Below are 15,024 nucleotides of genomic sequence, written 5' to 3' on the forward strand. Positions count from 1 at the left end.
CCCCCTCCGTATAATCTTGATTGTAGTTTTGTGTTTACACATCCAGCATAGCATAACCGTTTCTTTCTCGACAGTTGGTTAACAATATTCCGCCAGCTGATAGGAACCACGTGTGTAGGTACTCCACATTTAAAGGTATGCATAATCTCGTACAATAAATTATAATATAAAATTAACAATTATCAATTATTTGTTTTCCTTGCTTATATTAATAATTTAATCAATGTATAATAAAATTATATAAATAATAGATGCTATGTATTATTAATTAATTAATTATACTTAAAAATGTTTCATATAATTGTTTATTACGTTATTTTTTCGTAAAACGGTAAAACTTTTAAAGTATTTTGATGAAAAAATAGGTAGGTACCTAAATTAATTAGATAAAAAAAAAATATATATAAATATATTTGTTTATTTTTCTTAAATTAAAGCTTCAACTTCTGTGGTTATTAACCTATGTACATTAAAAATAGAGTATTACAATTTTGACTTACTAACACGATTGTTAATACTAACGGAATTATTGTTATGAAATTTAAAATTTTTCTCGGTTGTTTTCAATGGAAGTCTATTCCTTTTTAAGCCGTCATGACGACATCCAACATCAGACATTTCTTCGCAATGTTCATATTCTACAAATAAAAATCCGTCTCTCATATGCAACAAATGAATTTTAAATAACAAAATTATTATATCCATCGGTATAACATCTAAGGCCACAGACGTATTTAGAATTTTGACGTCCCAAGTAAAGTTTTATTGCTACCCCTATACACGTTTTATACGATTTTTCAAGAAAGATAATATTTATTATCTATGGATTTTACGCGGTCAACTTTTGATAATATTATCATGAAAATAAAAATCGCCATGTGGTCGCTATTAAAAATCTTAAAATATTATCATTTTTTGATTGACAAATGAAAATGTATGATAGATTATGATTACGAAAAAATGATCCCGCCCCTAAATTCCAAAAAAACTTGCTGCCCGAAGCGATGGTATCCTCTCGTCCCATAAATACGTCCTTGTCCAACACTCCACAAAGTATAAGAATGCAAGAAGATACTGTTCATACCACAGAAGACAGAAGAAAGCTCTCAGTGAAAACAACAGTGAAAAAATCATAAATTACCTAACATACATTTTAACATTATTTATTTATAAATGGAAATAATAATAGTAATTAACAATTTAAATGTAAATAATAAATAACTATGTTTTTAATTTTTATAACTGGTGAATTATACTTTGTAACTGATAACTTATAATGAGGTTCTATTTATACTAGATCAAAAATAATAAGAATCCTCTTTAAACACTACAATTAACCAAACTTTGATTGCGTCTAAATTATCGAATTTGATAAATTAAAACGCAAGTAAAGTGATATCATTTTAAATTATAATTAAGTATTGCAATTTAATGTTTAAATGTTGAATATTTATTTAAAAATGAAATTTGATTGCATAATTTATAAGTACTACAATTTAAAATTGTTGTAATTTTACATGTTTCAAAATGATAAAAATAACTCGGTTAAATACATCATAAGGTAGGTAGTATCTTGTTGCAATTTTTAGGATATTTCTTGATTTTTCTACACATAGGCTTATCAGTGTTATCACGTGGGTGGTTTTTATCATTCCATTGCTGTTTGCCCGTATTTTATGTGATAAATGATTTACATCAAACCATGAAACAAAATGCAACTACCTATTGCTTGTTACTATTTCTCTAATAATAAATATACTTCAAAATATATATCACGCCTTAAACACTTCATCATGTTGTCAAGAACAAAAAATATTTATTCGAATAGCTGTATTCATACCATTCTAAGTGAGTTATTTCCAAAATATAATCTCTTATAAATAGTGTTGTACCGGTTTTTTAACGTTAGCGAATTAATATTAAATTGTATTTTATGCATTGTGAGGTATTCAGACAGTCAGTAATAATTTGCAATATTTTCGCGTAATACTATCATCACGTTATAATATTAAACTCTATTTCATATTTCATTTAATTTAAAAATCCATAGCTATAAATAGAAGAAAATTAAATATTTTTAGTATTTATCAAAGAAAAATAATGTTATCAGCTTATCTTTATATAATTTTTTAATCTCTAAATATGTATAACTGAATACGCTTCCAGTCTGCGCTGTTAATACGCAACCGGCAATCTTCATTTGAATCTGTCTTATAACACTAAAAAAACTTGCTTGGAAAACAACTTCGGCTTTTTATACGCTTAGCTGTTATTCCCAATGAAGCCGTTCGTATATCGAATACCCAACCCGAGTCAATGTTGTAGATTTAGAATAAATATTAAAAAAAACGGATCCAAACAAAATTATATACAATAATATTTAATGTGAAATGTGCAAATTATGTATTAAACGTTTCTGTCACACAATACCTTCTTAACCTTCCGCATTTTAGTCATGAAACAGCTGTTTCAATAAAACCCGTATCGCGCCGCCACTGATTGCAACATTATCAGATTATGAAATTTTTATTTTTATTTAGATGACATTTCAAATAGGATGTTCAAAATGGTTTATTGGTAACAGAAGGCAAAATATTATTTTTTATTCCTTCCCCTCTCCCCAAAAGTTTTGTCAAAGACCACAGTTCAAAGTATGACTTTGTACTCAGAAATATCCAAAATCTTAAACTACCTATTTCTTACTCTGTGCCTAATATTTCTCAATTAGCGGCCCTCACACGATCAATATTACTGACAGTATGAATACTGATAGTACTTGGGCTTACTGACAGTTTAGTCCTAAAACGGTCAGTAAAAGTTTGTGTCAATTCGCAATACTGTACCTGTGTTTTGATTTCGTTTATGCGGGTGTACCGGTATTTCGGCTTATGTCACCCATGGCTGCAATGCATTTTTTAACTAGTTAACTAGGCGACACAAATATCGCCCAGTGATTATACTCTATCGAAAATATTTTGAAAGATTGGGCGAAATAATGCGAAACAAACGTGTAATACTATAGTCGTACTATGGTATTACATTGACTATTTTGAGAAAAATATTTTTTGTTGCCCAGTGAAAATTCCTTATAAAATGCACTGCATGGGTGCGAAAATGTACTGAAGAAATGTTATTATCCACCAAACACGGTCAATATCTTTATCAGTAAATAAATACTGAAAACTCAATATCCAAATTTTTCATCAATCGTCAGTATCGTTTTTTCATATTGACAGTATACCAGTACTCGCATTACATGATCAATAATACTGTCAGTATCCAAAATATTGTCACTTATATTGATCATATGAGGGTCGCTTAAAACTTTAATTTTTTTTTTTCTCGCAACAATATATGTAACAAACTGCTCGTATGAGCGTGCTTTTTCAAAATTGTCTATTTATGAAGTTTAAATGATTCACTGATATTAATATTTATTGAGCAAAAAATGGCATTAGAAATTAATATTGAAGAAGTAATAGATGATTTCTAATCGTTTACACCGATAAAAAGAAAAATTGAACATTAAATATTAAATACTTAATATTACATTGATATTAAATACTTGCAATAAAAAACAACATTATAAATATTTAACATTATGAAATTATAATTTTTCTTTTAATAAATATAATTATAACTACTTATTATTACTGTGCATTGTTTAATCTTCATCGTAAAACTACGCGTGATTTTAGATTTTGGAGAACGGAGAAATTAAGTAGTATTTTTGGAAAAATTTATAGATCGTATATTAAGTACACATATACATGGTAAACGAAAATGTTTAACGGCTCATAATAGTTGTTTATTATTTATTTATATTCTTTTATTAATTGTACCCTAGATACGAAATATGTTCAGTGGCTTTTTTTTTTGTGAAGGACTCTTTTTTTCTTATTGAATAATAAGTCTAGAGGGTCTAAAGAAAAGTGAGATACGAGTTCGGTAGCGTCTGGTCGGGTTCGTTCGGGCCGAATCGCGCATGTTGAATTGTTAAACACGACTATATCTATTTATCGTAATACATTATACGTAAAAAACGCGGACGCGCGCGTTCCAATCGCCTAGTCTAATTCACTTACTTTTGAGTGTTCGGTCGCGATTTTCAACCATAATTAGTTGACACGCGTCTAATGTGTAAGAAGTGCACGTCTTCGTTTTAAAACGCGGACACTCGGCGTTCGTATCATCTAAAACTTAAAAAATGTTTAATACGAAATGATATAAAAAATTTTTTTTATATTATTATTAAATAAATTAGATACTTAATTAATTGTTTAACTAAGTACAGAACAAGTATTGTTTCAGTTCAAAAAACTATTTAATTAAAGTTAAATATATTTGATCGTAAGAAATTGAGGGAGGTAAGTTCAAAATTTTATCAACTAGATAAATAATTTCTTCGCTTGGATTAGAGTATTAAATGATTATTTCTTATTTTCAAATTATAAAAATTAAATTAATGTTTATATCTCATTGCATACAATATATTCTTTATTATAATTATAAACGAAGCGAAGTTTACCTTATAATGGTTTTATAATTATGAAATTTTTATTTTTTATGTTTAATTTACTTAGCTAAAAAATAAAAGTATAAAAACTTGTATCATATGCGACTTATCCATTTTAATTTTATATTTTAATTGATCTATCCAATTAAACATTTTTGAAATTTTTCGTTTTTACGTAAATATTAATATAAAAATTATGTAATCATGTAAAGTAAAATGGTCGCATACACTGTACATCAGAGGTCATATTAGATTTTGTAGGTTGGGGGCTCAATTTTGGGTATTGGGTTCTGACCGGGGATACAGAATGTTTTGTATAAAGAATTTTAACAATAAAGATAAATAAATACGGTAGTGAATGGCTTGATGTACAATGTCATAGTATTTTTTAGACATTTCGGCGCCACTGCTTTATATTATGATAAAAAATTCAATACAATTGTTTATTATTATTTAGGAGATTAGATCTTTTTAAAGAACGCAGTCACTTAAATTGATATTTTTTTCCTTATTAACTTTTAACTTATCGATCTTGTGTTCTCGTAACTTAACTTCACTTGAGTTAATTATTTTCATTAACTTGCCCACCTTTGCATATTATTAAACAATTTCAAAATGTATTCTTGTGGCTTGTAATAATATAGTACGCATAACCAATACTCAACATAATTCAATTATGGTAATATACATTTGAGCACAATTTTTTTACTTTTTGTTTACTATTATTGTTATTAACAATATATAGTAGGTAAACAGTAATATGATCTTATCATGGATTCTCAATATAATTATACTTTTAAGAAAAATGAAATTATCAGAATTCTTAAATTCCAAAAAAATGAATTTATTATTACTAGATTATAAAGAGCTGAAAGAACATGTACTAAATTATATAATCTAATCTAATCTCAGCCAGTTGTTATTTATGATTAAATTAATTTTTTTACTTAGAACAAAATTCTATCGTATGTTAATGATAACTGTTGGTTAAATAGGCCAAACTCTTTAAGCCTTATATCTTACTGTTAGAAATCAAGAAAACTATTATTAGCCAATTTTTTTTATTCATGTTACAACCTATCATTATGAGCGCGTCCTTTTTGATAACTTAAAAGGAAATTAATGATTAATTTTAAAAATTCTATGTAATGCGAAAAATAAATTAGTATCATAATGATGTTTTATTTTATTGTTTATATTTTCATTTACACTCTTGTATACTAGTTTATTCTGTGTTAGTCTGGCTTACCTAGCTACTAAGTTAGGTTATTATGTTCTTCCACATTGAGAACCCATAACCAAATAGGAAAATTAGAAAAACAAAAATAATAAAATGCATATGGGTATATAAATTTCCAACGATAAAATTATTGTTTTATTGTACGTATTTAAATAAAAACATATTTCAACTTTCATCGTTTTTTTTTTTTTTTTTTTTATACAAACAATAGGCAGTTATATATATTTTTTTTTAAGTCAAAATTAATATTGTGTGGTCCATTGATAATTAATTTACCCACCAAAATATGTACATAAATACTGTATTTTTTAGATTAAAAATTATGTATATAATGCATAAATAGTATTCTTATGTACAAGTTAATGTACTGAAGTATTTTTGGAATGTAATTTTTTTGATTTTTGCAGTAATGAAAAATAACTTAATTTTTCTTCCTTAATAAATTATATTTTTTCGTTATAATTAATACTTTTAGGTTTTATAGATTGAAACTACGTAGGTATTATTTCTTCAGCTAATTAATCGATCTGTTCATTTTCACCTGTGCTATTATGACCGAAGATTCAAAAAATATGAATTATTTTTTCATATTCTTGTGTTTCCTGAAATCAAATCATAGACTTAAAGAAATTTTTTTAAGACGTTAAATTGTTGGGTACAAATATATAATAGAGTGTATAAAATAGAGTAGTAATTATTAGAAATTTGTTTTAAGCGATATATTATTTGAATTTGTAATGTATGAACATTAGGTATTTAATTTAAAAATAATTATATCACACTTTATATAATGTTCAAATTTAAAAATAAAGATAATTTTACTCAATTAATCAAAATTATAAAACTGATAAACTTTCTTAAATTATTTAAAAACACAATTTTTGTGATACACAAATCGTTTTCAAATTATATATTATAAAATACTTTTTAATTGTTCTGCTGATTATGATTTTATCGAGTATTTACGCTATTTAGTACTTGTACCATATAATAGTGTATTTATTTTAAAGCATTTGTATCTGTATATGGTATCTGCAGTGTTGTAGTAATTGTACCATGTATAAAAAATAATTTAAATATTTTTCACATCTCTGTTAAAACTATTTTAGTCTTTTATATTATTTTGTTATACATTTTGTGTGTAATCACACATATTCGTACATCAAACTTAGAAATTTATAATTGACGTAATAGTTATAACTAACAAGTAAGGGAAAATCAGTTGGGCATTATTAAATTTCAATATTATTGGGCCTTACCACCACATCTTTTTTTAACAAAAACTACTGTTTCTAATTCCAACGCTACGTGTCGACAATTATCATGATTTTTATTCTGAAATAATATACGAATTCTCACATTTTTAATTTTTTTAATTTGAATTGCAATAAATATTGTTGACAATTCAAAAAAATATAGAATTTCAATTTAAATATTTAATCAACTTAATACAATTTTTAAAATGTGTCTCAATCGATCCCTCGTACATGTTGTGGAAAAAAAGAATGTTTTTCGGAATGCAAATCGAGATAATCGTTGCGATGTATTATTTGAATTAGAATCGTATGTTTGAGTGAAAAATAAACATTTTTTAGAGATCTCAACAAATTTTCTGACATGTGCGTGCGAGTGCGTGCGCAAGCCCTCGGTACCGCTATCGTGCCGCGTCAAGATAATGAACCTATATAGTGTAATATAATTAGATATGTTATTTCGTGGTATTCTATAATAATGTTAGCAAATAGTTATATTCCCGTGTCCTGATAATATTATATACCTGGGCAATTGTAAAGTCCGCTAGAATAAAAGGGTAATAAAAGGTCTAATGTAAACTCCACCAGTTTTTTTTTGTATAATGCCTGCGAATCCTTTCATAAAATCTAAGAAATTAATTTTATAAAAGTCAACTGAACGTTCATATTTTTAGTAACATTCTTACCGAATTTCAAACCCATACTATGCAGTTCAGTAACAGAACATTTTGTTATTATTACCTTCAGCGATTATGATTACCAGAGTTCATATTTGTAAGAATTTTCTTTTTTTCCTATTAGGCTAAAACGAAGCAATATAAAATTTAAATTGAATTTGTTGTTTTTCATTTATACTTATTATTTTTTTTTCTATATTACAGCCTTTATGTTAGGTTCCATATATTTTTGTCGTAAAGGTGACCGAGATTCAACGATTTATATACTTTATACTCTAACAGACAGGATGATTTTTTTCCTATTAATATGACTACTAAATTTGAATACCTAAACAAAAATAGTACAAATTATTTTGCTCTGCAAACTATTTGGAGCTATTTTTTTTTTTTATTAATTACTGTTGTACATAAAAAACATGGGTACTTAATTTTCGATAAACTATAATTCAACAAATATGGTAAGCTGCGATAACGATTACGATGAATGACTACCTGGATGATGGTATGGAAAGTAGTGCTACCCGCATTAACGCCACACACACTAATAATCATTTACAGCGATGGAAGACATAAACGCCAAAATGAGATAAGAAAGAAAAATAAAGTCGTATCGTACAAAAGCACCAAAATCGTATCGTTCATAAGCGCCAAAATGAAATAAGAAAAATTAGTCGTATCGTACGAAAGCGTCAAAATCCTAGATATCTGTAAATTAAATAACATATATTAAATTTAGAACTACATCGTTCAAAAACTCCAAACACTTAATCTTAATTGACAAATGTATTATATGATTATGACAGATTGTCACATAGACAGTGTGTGAGCAAGTTTTGTGTTATAACATATTGTTAGTAGCTATTTCGTTATATCGTTGTAATGTACTTTATATTGATGTGCATGTATATTATAATTTATTATCGACATTTTTTTAAATTTTTTTTTAATTTTTAAAAACTACCTACTTATATGAAATATTAATTTTGGCGCAAATGCTATGTCACTTTTGCACTTTTGGCGCTTATGTCCTACAGATTTTGACGCAAATGATAAGTCATATTTGTACTTTTGGCGCTTATGTCATACAGCCCATTTACAGTTAACACATAGATCTCGGATGGCGACGATAAGATTAGAAATTGCCTAAATGTTGCTCTTTAAATAAATGCTATAGAGAGGCTCCTTAACACAAAATTATTTGTAATTTTTCTAAAAATAAATATTGAAATTAAAAGGCGTTTTCTATATCGAACACCATTTTCCTTTAATCAGGATTCAAGGCTATCTTAAGAGTGGAGGGTCTTGAGGTGTTACACTAATTCAATTTAATAAATTTAAAGTTGAAATTTTATTTTCCCCCAGCAGGCAAATGTACATATAACTGAATAGTTTCAAATTGCACTAATCTTAAAGATTTGAAATGCATGCTTTCCTCGATTTCTACAAATAATATATTATTTTGTTGGTTGTATATTTTATTATACGTAGGTTTTTGTGTATCGAATATACAGCCCAGGTCTACTGTGAATTCCGAATTCTTCCCAATATACTTGGTCGTAACTCAACATCATTTATAACGACCGTACATCGATCTATTTACTATTTTCCTGCACTGACATTTTTTTCCTAATCCACCCCTTATATGAAGTTAATAATTATATTGTTGTAATTATTATTATAAATGAGTTGAAAATAAGTTCATGCTATTTAATAGTATTTACTATAATTTATTATAAAATAAAACTTATTAATATAAATTGAAATATGCTTTGTCATGTAAATACAATGTTTTATATGTTTGTTTTAGCTATACACTATATTAAATATTTTGGATATGATTGAAACTACTCACATTGAATCATTAATTGAGAAACCTAGTGTTCCAGTTAAATCAAATCCGAAAAACGATGCGTTTAGTATTTTTTTATTATTGGTGCTATATACTTTGCAAGGAGTTCCTTTGGGGTTCTCGTACGCAATGCAAATTTTGATACACAGTATTCCTAAATCGTCGTATTATAAACAAGTAAATATTAGTAGAGTTATAATTAGATAAAAAGAATCTTAAAAATAGTTTTTTAAAAAGATATTTTAAAATTTTCAGGCTGAATTCAGTTTAGTAGTTTGGCCATTCAGTTTGAAGCTTTTATGGGCGCCATTAGTTGATTCTATGTTTTCACGAAAATTAGGCCGTCGAAAATCTTGGTTAATTCCAGTACAATATAGTTTAGGTATACTTCGTAAATGTTCAATTAAAAGATATTAAGAGACATTTTCTTTATTTAACATAGTAACAAAACGAAATCGTAATTTATATGCTCGCTTATAGACGTAGAACATGGTAATTACAACGTTGTATTAGATTAAAATGTTTTTTGTTTTGATGTATGATGGCACAATTATACATTTAAAACGCATTTTTCTATTTCTGACACATACTTATTTAACTTTTATTGATGTTATGACCATGAGATAACAAGCAAAAACATTTTTAATTATGTTATTCCGAGAAAAATTAATCCTGCAAAATATGTTACATTATATCTTTTAATTAAACACTTAAATTAAGTATTATTAATCACAGTTAATGTTTTGTTATTGTTTACAATCAGTGGTAATAATTAAATATTATTTTAATATTGAGAACCAATATGATAATTTTATAGGCATATTATTCTTCGTCATGGGTTTTCATATACACGAATGGTTAGTAAATAGCAACAAATCAAACATAAATGCTTTGACCATAATGTTTTTAATTTCAAATTTTCTTGTTGCCACTCAAGATATTATCGTAGATGGATGGGCAATAGCTATGTTGGAAAGGTTTATTTTTATTATTTTAAAATAATTATAATCAGTTAAATATATATAATTACCCACTATGTTGTAGGCAAAATATTTGTTATTCTGCTATATGTAACAATGCCGGACAAGCTTTCGGAATGATTTTAGGCTATAATTTATTAATATTATTAACATCAGAAACCTTCAGGAATAAATGGTGGAGAATTTCTTCATTACCAGGCGGTATAGTTACTTTACAAGGTAAAATAATTTAATATGATCTTACTAATTATTAATTTTTTATATTATTGATTTTTGAGAAATTTTTTTTATTAAGTTTAACGTTTATTATTTCAGGATACTTTTATTTTTGGGGATTAATGTTTATGATTGTTACTACTTTAATAGCTATATTTAAGTCTGAAAAAAAAAATATAGCTGAACCAGAAGTGGATCTCGGCATTTTTAAAACATATAAGCTACTTTTCAGTATAATGAAATTACCTAATATCAAAATGCTCGCTATTATATTATTTACCGTTAAAGTAAATACTATAAAATAATGAATTAATATATTAATTATATATTAATAAAAATATATTAAAAAAAATATATTTATTATAATGAATTGTATGTACAATTGATATAGATATGTTTTTGTTCTATTGATGCTACATATAAATTGAAACTTATAGACGGCGGAATCGCCAAAGAAGACATAGCTACAATTGAATCTATATTTACACCTATACGCTTATGTTTTCCATTTATTATTAACAAATTTACGTCTCAAGATAAATTTCTGATAACTTTTTTCAATACCATACCCTACCGGTAAAATATTTATTTTATTTTCGAATTAATTTCATTAATTATTTACTTTTATCACAGATATTTAAGTTTTGTTTAGGTTATTAATCGGGATGGTTTTAACTATATTAATTTACTTGACACCATATTTTTTGATCCAAACAAAGGCTTTACTTGTTATATATAAAGTACTATTGCTGATGATTTACTCTTTGCAACAGGTAAGATATAAATATTAATTATAATTTTATTAGTTTTTAGTTTTTTAATAAAATGATAATATACTCAAATTGTATAATCTAATTAATTAATAATATAAAAAATAAATAAATAATAGTAAATTAAAATGTTCATACTTGTAGAAATGTAAGTATATTAAATCGTTACACTAATGACATTTTACATAAAATGAGTTTTTGGTATCAAAATATTTGTTACCTATCTCTTTGCGCACAACATTTATTTTCTGTACAATAACATAAAATATATTATTTCCCCTCCAAGTTGGACATATTATTTAGTATTTTTATAAATTTCAACCATGTTAAAGCACTGCTCAATAACTCGTATCTCACAAAAACTTTAATAAATACCGAGTAACTATACTAAATTTTAAACAGCAACCAAATTTAAAGAATTTTATTAAAAATAATGTTGAATAATCTTAACTTAAATTTAAACTTGATAAAAATGTGAGGTGTATAATATTTGTTAATATTTATTCATTATTTTCACTCTCATGAACAATTAGTGAAATGTAGATGCGTGGTATTGTCATTATTGTAATGAAATGTTGGAATAATTTATCTATTTATCTAATTTATAGTGTACTATTTTTAACAATCCCTTGAAAAAAGTTCGTAACTTATTGTTACATTTTCAGGATTTAAAAATAAAAATTTAAATCTTATTTGATACAAATTAAATATTTTTATTTTTATCTAAATATTGTGGAACCGCTAATTACTAAATAACTAAAATAAAATGTATTAGCTAAAAATGTAAAGTTAGACATAGGTATTATATTTCTACGCATTACATTCTATAGTATCAAAAGAGATTGTGAGTACGTTGGGTTACCATACGTCCCGGAAAACCGGGATTATCACCAGTTATGGACTTCGTATCCCGGTGTCCCGAAAAATGTTTTCGAGACGTCTATATGTCCCGGCTTAGACATTTAGAGGAAATGTACTATTGTTTAATTTTTAATTTCGACTATTTTATCGATTAAAAATATATAATAAAAACATAATTTGTAATTTACACATATAAATATATAATATATTTTATTTTACAAAAATATTTTTAAATATTATATTGCCGGCCATTAATGGTCCTCTTCAGTGGCGTATACATACTTTTGTATGGGGGAGGGATCATTTGCAAACAAATCATTATTTTTTTTTTTACGTTTCTAATGCCTTCACACTAAGAACATAACATAACATTTAAAAAAATCCTAGAGGGATTTGACCTCCATATCCCTCCCTTGAATACGCCACTGATCTTCTCTTATAATAAAAGTTATATAAAAAGTATATTACTCAATAATGTGTTTGTTTTGTCCCGGTTACGCCTTATAAATTTATGGCAACCCTAGGAGTACGTGTTTAAAAAAAATTTATTATTGTGAATTGGCGCGTAAGCAAAGAGCATGAAACCCCGAATTTGTAAGAACATTTATATTTGTATACCTAAACTGAACGATCAGTATTTTTGCCTTATGTAAAAGATATTGTGTCGATTAAAGTTTCTTAACCTTATTTTAGGTCACCTTTTTTGTTACTAATTAATTATTTTGATTGTTGTTATCGTAGTTTTGAAAACCTTAAACCCCAACCCAAAATATTTTTTTTTGTTTACGCTTCTAGTGAAATTTTATTATATTCTCGTTAATTCGTTTAAAATCTAAAATAACATTTTGACTTTATTTAATAATATTATGTTATTATTTAATTTATGTTATCAAAATATTTATTTTTATTTCAGTTAGTCGAGAGTATTATGTTATTGATGGCGGTTTCATTTTACGCTAGTATTAGTGACCCCAAAATTGGTGGCACAAATATGACGCTATTGACTACTATATCAAATTTAGGATTGTCGTTTAGTAAAACTGGAGCTTTGTGGTTTATTGAATATTGTACTTTTAAACAGTGTTCCACCGATCATACTAATACATGTTCATCAAAAATTCAAGAAGATGTAAGCAAATTAAATGACCATATGAATGAATTAAATGTTACTATAATCTTAAATATTTCATTTATTTAGAAATGTAAATTGTCGAGTGGCACCTGTCAAGTTATTATCGATGGATTTTACACTGAAACTATAATATGTATAATTTATGGTATATTATGGTATTGTATTTTTAGAAAGACTATTAATAATCTACAATCCAAAAATGTGAAGGAATGGCACGTGGAAATGAAAGAAACATTATACTAAATATTATTACACTATTCGAATAAATATTTACATTTAAATATAATGCATTTAAGACCGCATTTCATTCATACTTTTTCGAATTACACAATGGCAATGGCTGAATGGTTCCTTGGACCGGCTAATATTGAAGGTCAATGTATCATAGTGGCCACTTAAAAAAGCTTATAGGTACCTATATATTACGTATATTCTTGTCATTACTATTTTAAACAAATACTCTTTAAGTATGTATTCTTAATGTTCCATTTTATAGTGTCATGCGTATTTGGAAATAAGTTTATTTGAGAAACTAATTAATGTATATTATAATAGACAGTTTCAGACGAGCCAGTGAACAGACCTCTGCAGACTTTCCAGTTGTACCACGGCTCATTCAGCCCTGGCTTTGGCGCCGTCGCTGTAGATTTGATAAATATTTATTAGTTGATATATATTATGTATATAGCGTACATATATGTAAAGAAATTTAATTTACCTAGTTTTTGTACACTTTTTTTGTCAGTTAATATATTTTGTACACTTGCTTTACAGTATTTTATTTTTTTTTAGTATGTTTACTAACAAATTTACAGTTTACACATTTTTGTTAGCAGTGCAAACACCGTGTTACGTTTTATGTATATGCTTATTGCATAATATATATTCATGGAACAACCAAATAATACAATAACTATCCAAGTATCCAAGCAATTTAATACCTTTGTTATTTTTAAATCTATTTTATACCAAATTTTAAATAGATTAAAAAAATATATAAATATCTTGTTAAGTATCATCCGGTAATGCAACTAGAAAGAAAGAGTTGGTGGTTGTGCACCCCCCCCTCTCAAGAATAAATAATTAATATGAGCCTAAATTGTTTTAAAATATATATAAATAATAGTTAAACAATTTACAGATTTTACTTATAAACCTAACTAAGCCTGGTCCTATTCTCCCCACAAAACACCTTCTGAAATTAAATTATTCTTAAATGCATACTCCTCCCTCGCCCGAAGATAAATCCTGATTGCGCTACTGGTCTCATCTATATAATTATGAATTGGTCATATTGTGTGACAACAGCGATACGGATAATTATTATAACTGGAAGAAAGATCTAGTATTGAAAAAGAAACTTAATTTTTACTAAACATTTACATTTTTTGGTTAAGTGGCCCCATTTTATGTTTGACTGTAGGGCCCGAAAGACTTGGCGATACTTAGTATCGCACCAGTGAATCCCGGCTTCAGGTACCCGAATTTCACACATAATAGTGATGGTAAGAAATAGCAGTAGCAGTTATA

General features: G+C 26.6%; 1 protein-coding gene across 5 annotated transcripts; it reads left to right on the plus strand.

Moving 5' to 3' along the window:
- Window positions 1-14,215, plus strand: LOC112684231 (acetyl-coenzyme A transporter 1-like). Of its 5 annotated transcripts, XM_025555627.1 has the most exons (12): window positions 1-135; window positions 9,494-9,712; window positions 9,791-9,917; window positions 10,353-10,512; window positions 10,580-10,734; window positions 10,831-11,018; window positions 11,123-11,307; window positions 11,384-11,504; window positions 13,276-13,491; window positions 13,561-13,639; window positions 13,702-13,905; window positions 14,050-14,215. In XM_025555627.1, exons 2-11 carry the CDS (start codon window positions 9,521-9,523, stop codon window positions 13,758-13,760), a joined length of 1,482 nt encoding a protein of 493 aa, XP_025411412.1. In that variant the 5' UTR covers window positions 1-135; window positions 9,494-9,520; the 3' UTR covers window positions 13,761-13,905; window positions 14,050-14,215. The 5 variants fall into 5 exon arrangements, with proteins under 5 accessions (XP_025411412.1, XP_025411409.1, XP_025411411.1 ...); XM_025555624.1 differs by having other exon boundaries at window positions 3-135; window positions 13,561-13,905; XM_025555626.1 differs by lacking the exon at window positions 1-135 and adding an exon at window positions 1,676-1,848 and having other exon boundaries at window positions 13,561-13,905.
- Window positions 14,216-15,024: the final 809 nt, after the last annotated feature.

The sequence above is a fragment of the Sipha flava genome, unplaced genomic scaffold (assembly GCF_003268045.1).
Source record: "Sipha flava isolate LNK unplaced genomic scaffold, YSA_version1 246_pilon_pilon, whole genome shotgun sequence".
NCBI lineage: Eukaryota > Metazoa > Arthropoda > Insecta > Hemiptera > Aphididae > Sipha > Sipha flava.

What these genes read in the sequence shown, in the direction of transcription:
- LOC112684231 (XM_025555624.1), top strand. Translation starts at nt 9,521, where the DNA reads ATGATTGAAACTACTCACATTGAATCATTAATTGAGAAACCTAGTGTT. An exon ending in AATCGTCGTATTATAAACAA is followed by an intron (nt 9,713 to 9,790) that starts GTAAATATTAGT and finishes TAAAATTTTCAG; the next exon opens with GCTGAATTCAGTTTAGTAGT. An exon ending in TTATATTATTTACCGTTAAA is followed by an intron (nt 11,019 to 11,122) that starts GTAAATACTATA and finishes CAATTGATATAG; the next exon opens with ATATGTTTTTGTTCTATTGA.